This window comes from Montipora capricornis, chromosome 13 (assembly GCF_036669925.1).
Source record: "Montipora capricornis isolate CH-2021 chromosome 13, ASM3666992v2, whole genome shotgun sequence".
In the NCBI taxonomy this organism is placed as follows: Eukaryota; Metazoa; Cnidaria; class Anthozoa; order Scleractinia; family Acroporidae; genus Montipora; species Montipora capricornis.
This window is the reverse complement of record NC_090895.1, coordinates 5,791,704-5,795,541: the sequence shown is the minus strand read 5'-3', so window position 1 is coordinate 5,795,541 and position 3,838 is coordinate 5,791,704. Positions and strand designations below refer to the sequence as shown.

General features: G+C 37.5%; 1 protein-coding gene across 1 annotated transcript in view; it reads left to right on the top strand.

The window, feature by feature from the left end:
* The window catches only part of LOC138029754 (peroxidasin homolog), an 18,457-nt gene extending 16,168 nt beyond the window's left edge, over window positions 1-2,289 (top strand). Inside the window, exons 13-14 of the mRNA XM_068877568.1 lie at window positions 178-228; window positions 1,176-2,289. Coding sequence (XP_068733669.1) covers window positions 178-228; window positions 1,176-1,271 — 147 coding nt within the window. The 3' untranslated portion in view covers window positions 1,272-2,289. The remainder of the gene's footprint in view (window positions 1-177; window positions 229-1,175) is intronic.
* Window positions 2,290-3,838: the final 1,549 nt, after the last annotated feature.

Genomic DNA, 3,838 nt, shown 5'->3' with positions numbered 1-3,838 from the left:
CGAGATGGCGGCTCTCGAGAAGTTCGAAAATGAAATTAAGCAATTCTTAAAGTTCATTTTTTTGTAATAAATCTTATGTCTTTCCATAAAAGATCGACTCCTTTGTTCTCAGTCAAGTGTCAGTTCGTGTGAAGTGAACTATGAATATTAATGTTGCTGTTTGTTTTAAACACTTAGATACCCAGCGTTAAAGGTGCCTTGAGTGATAGTATCGGGAAAATGAGTGAGGTAAGATTGAAGGAATTGGAACAATGCGAATCTTTGGCTGCTTGCAAATTTCGTGTGTTCTAAATGTATAGGACCAGTTTGGTTTCGCATGTTAATCGATAACTTTTACCAGATAGCTACAAGTGGTCTATCGTAGGATAGAGTGCAGTGATGTGCTCTAAATTTGGAATGTTTACACCCGCAGACTGACGTGAATGAAACCAACTCTTTCATTTCATGATGATCAACTTTGCTTATAGCCTACGTGTATCCGTAGAGGGTATGGCTCTAAGTAGGCTACTTTGCTTACCTCTCAATTTATTAAGCACTGTAGTACTATTCGAGTATACTCAAATAATTTCAAATTAAGAATAAAATCGGGATCTTTTTTTAGAGGATTGGGATATCCTCCTGGTGAAGAAAACAAAACCAATGAACTCAACCCGTATATAATGGTTTCATACGGAATTGGGACCTGGACGGGGAAGGGGTGCATCGAATCCATCTTGACAATGTTATGTGGAGCGATTTTCAGTCGAGTATCGTAATACCAAAACCAAAGTAATTACCTTGGCCGATCGAAAAGGACGGAGACAATCCAGTAAACCAATCAAAACTCGATTTGATTACACGTAGCCGTTTTTTCACATATGAATTAGCTGCATTTACTGGCTGAAATTCTAGTAAATAAATGACGTCACTTTTCCCTAGATCCAGCCCTTTGAGGACCAATCAGTCAGTTTTGAACTTGAGTAATGGCGGAGCATGCAATCCAAAGCTTGCACTCAAAGTAAACAGCTTATGGATAAGAATCAAAGCTCAGGTGTTAAGCAAACACACCTTCAAAACCTGAATAGTAGCACTTCAATAATTGTTGTTTTTCAAAAACTTTAGCTATGAGAGTGCGTTAGCCCATTATTGATAAGATTGGCGATAGTAACTTGATCTTATAATTTCACTTTTAATAGTTTCAGACTGCCTTTTCCAAACTAGAGGAAGCCTACCCAACGAATTCTGTAATCCATTTGATAACTGGCGCAGAGGAAGCGGTGTCACAACTTTAGCAGCAGTAAAACCAAAATTCACCATTCAAGCTGGAAGCTATTATCAGACATGGAAGAGTGGTTGTCTCTAAAACTGGTGTTTTTAAGGTGGTACTCGTGGAACGAAACAAATTTGATTAACGCATGCAGACCGAGACAATCCTTGAACCTGTTTCTTATAGCAAAGTAATAGCAAGAGTACTATATATTGGATATAAAAAGCTGGTTTTTGAAACACATATTCAAGAAAAGAATAAGCGCAATGTTATCCGTGCTTCCGAAGCTTGGGACGTCTTCTTTACTCAAAGAGAGGAAATCGTGATACGAGAAAGAATTGCGCTCGAAAAGATTCGGAGTGTGGACACATGGTGCAGGACCATAGATTGGCATGGCTCGCCGAATTTCCTTTACATGCATTAACATTTAGGATTACAAGGATCCATGCCACTTAATTTATTTTGAAGATTATTATTTTTAAACTTGAGAAAAGTTTCTGGATTCCTGCTCGTCACTAGATTGAAAAATGAAATGAATTTTTTTAAATTTGGAAAAAAAAAAACAATAAAACAGCGATGTCCGTATTCATCGGGGATCTTTTTATACGCGGATACCTGTCAGATTTAAATTTGTATTTTTTATATGTTAAATCCGTGTATAATCTGTATAAATAAACGTTTTCTTCACATGATCGGAACGATAAACACGACTCTGTAACGTTTAGAACTTCAGAGGAAGACTCCTGGTTTTCTTTTATAATTTTGTTAACGTTTTTAGAGACTATTTCCCACTTTGCAACAATGTCTTCCCCTAAAGGCAATTATGGATCACTAGAAATCGAAACGATGCAGTAACATTGGGTTGTAAATTAGATTAATAAAAACAATTCCAAAGTAATTTTATTTATTTCTCTTATATAGAATTGTATTTTAAAACCCGTGTTATATCAGACTTCTCTAGTTTTGAAAGTTTATATTGAATTTAAGTATTGCTTCCAAGTATTCCATGTAAAACGAGAATAAAATTTTAATTGTGAAAGCTATCACAGTGGTCTAGTGACAACAATGGGCATATTTTGCATTTTTAACGCGTCTGCGTCAAAAAATCAATAATTTCATGATTTACGAACGAAACAGACTATCGGGTCAGCGAGAAAACGTCACGTGCGTTTACAAGATAATTCATTACATAAAACAAACTAAATCCCTGTCCAAACTATCGAACCAATTTGGATCCCACATGCAACATTGTTGAATGTAAATGTTGAGATAGTGGCAAAACATTATCCAACATTGCTTGACGAAACATTCATGTTTAAATTGGCGCTAAATTTTAAAATATGGCGCAAACACGGAAACGAAAAGCGCTCGAAGGGTTTATTGTGCTGGAGATGTTGGATAAAGTTTACCTGAACCCGGGGGGAGGGCGGGGGGGTACTCGATGTATCCCTGGTTGGGGAGGTGCGGCGCGGCCCCTCATACCCTGACCCTGTTTAAGACAAATACCGCTGATTTTCCTACCCATTTGAAGACAGAATTCCGATTTTTGATACCCTGTTTAAGACATTTAACCCAGTTTAAGACAAAAATTGATAAATCGATACCCTGATTAAGACGTCCCCATTAAGCCCTTATAAGGGAGTACCCCCCCCCCCCCCCGGGACCTGAACGAGGGGAGAAGGGTATGTCTCTGTCGTTGTGCATATACAGTTATCACTACAAGATACACCCGCGTTTAATTAAGGAGATGATGAGAATGAGCCCGGATCAATTTGCAGAGATTTTAATTAAATGCTATTGAACCAGACATCCCCAAACAGAGCAACAAAATAGGTGGTGAATGAGCGGGAGATCTGTATTGGTTTTTACAATGGTGAGCCATTGTTAACGCCCATACAGATTGGACGCGAAGCGTAATTTTATCGCACTTGCAAAATAAAAGAATGAATTTAATTCAGTGGAGAAAGTATCAAAAGTTAATGACTGCTAATTAGCTAAGCAGGAGTTCGTATTGAAAGTTATCTCTACTGTTTAATAATTTATCAAGCCCAGTTATTTGTATTCAATACTTGCACAATCCAATAAATCGTTTTCATGTGACGTCACAGCGGCCATGTTGGTGTACAAGAACAATAGACGTTTTCTCCTTTGGGAACCAAACTCTATTTTTATGCAGATTCCATGCATACATTTTGTATTGTTTTGTACACCAATATGGCCTCCAAGTCACGTGAGTGAAAACCATCTATAATTTAATACGTATTGGGAGGGGGGGGGGGGGGTTCTTTACATAAAAACAATACAAGTTAATTACTTTTGGGACTGTATCATGGTTTAGTGAACTGGATATCCATTGTTTTAATGCAAGTAATCCCCCAAAGTAAACTGTATTATGGGGTTTGTGCAAGCATAGTTAATGCATGGAGATGGTTATGAAACTCGACAAGTTCTTTTGTTTGATGTATTTTGTCCGTATTTTTTAACCTTGCCCCTGCACAAAACACACCTTTTTCGATACGATAACCAATCAAATCCTTCGATTAAATTATGCGCGAATAATTTGGGAAGCCATGCGAGACCAAAACAAAAGAT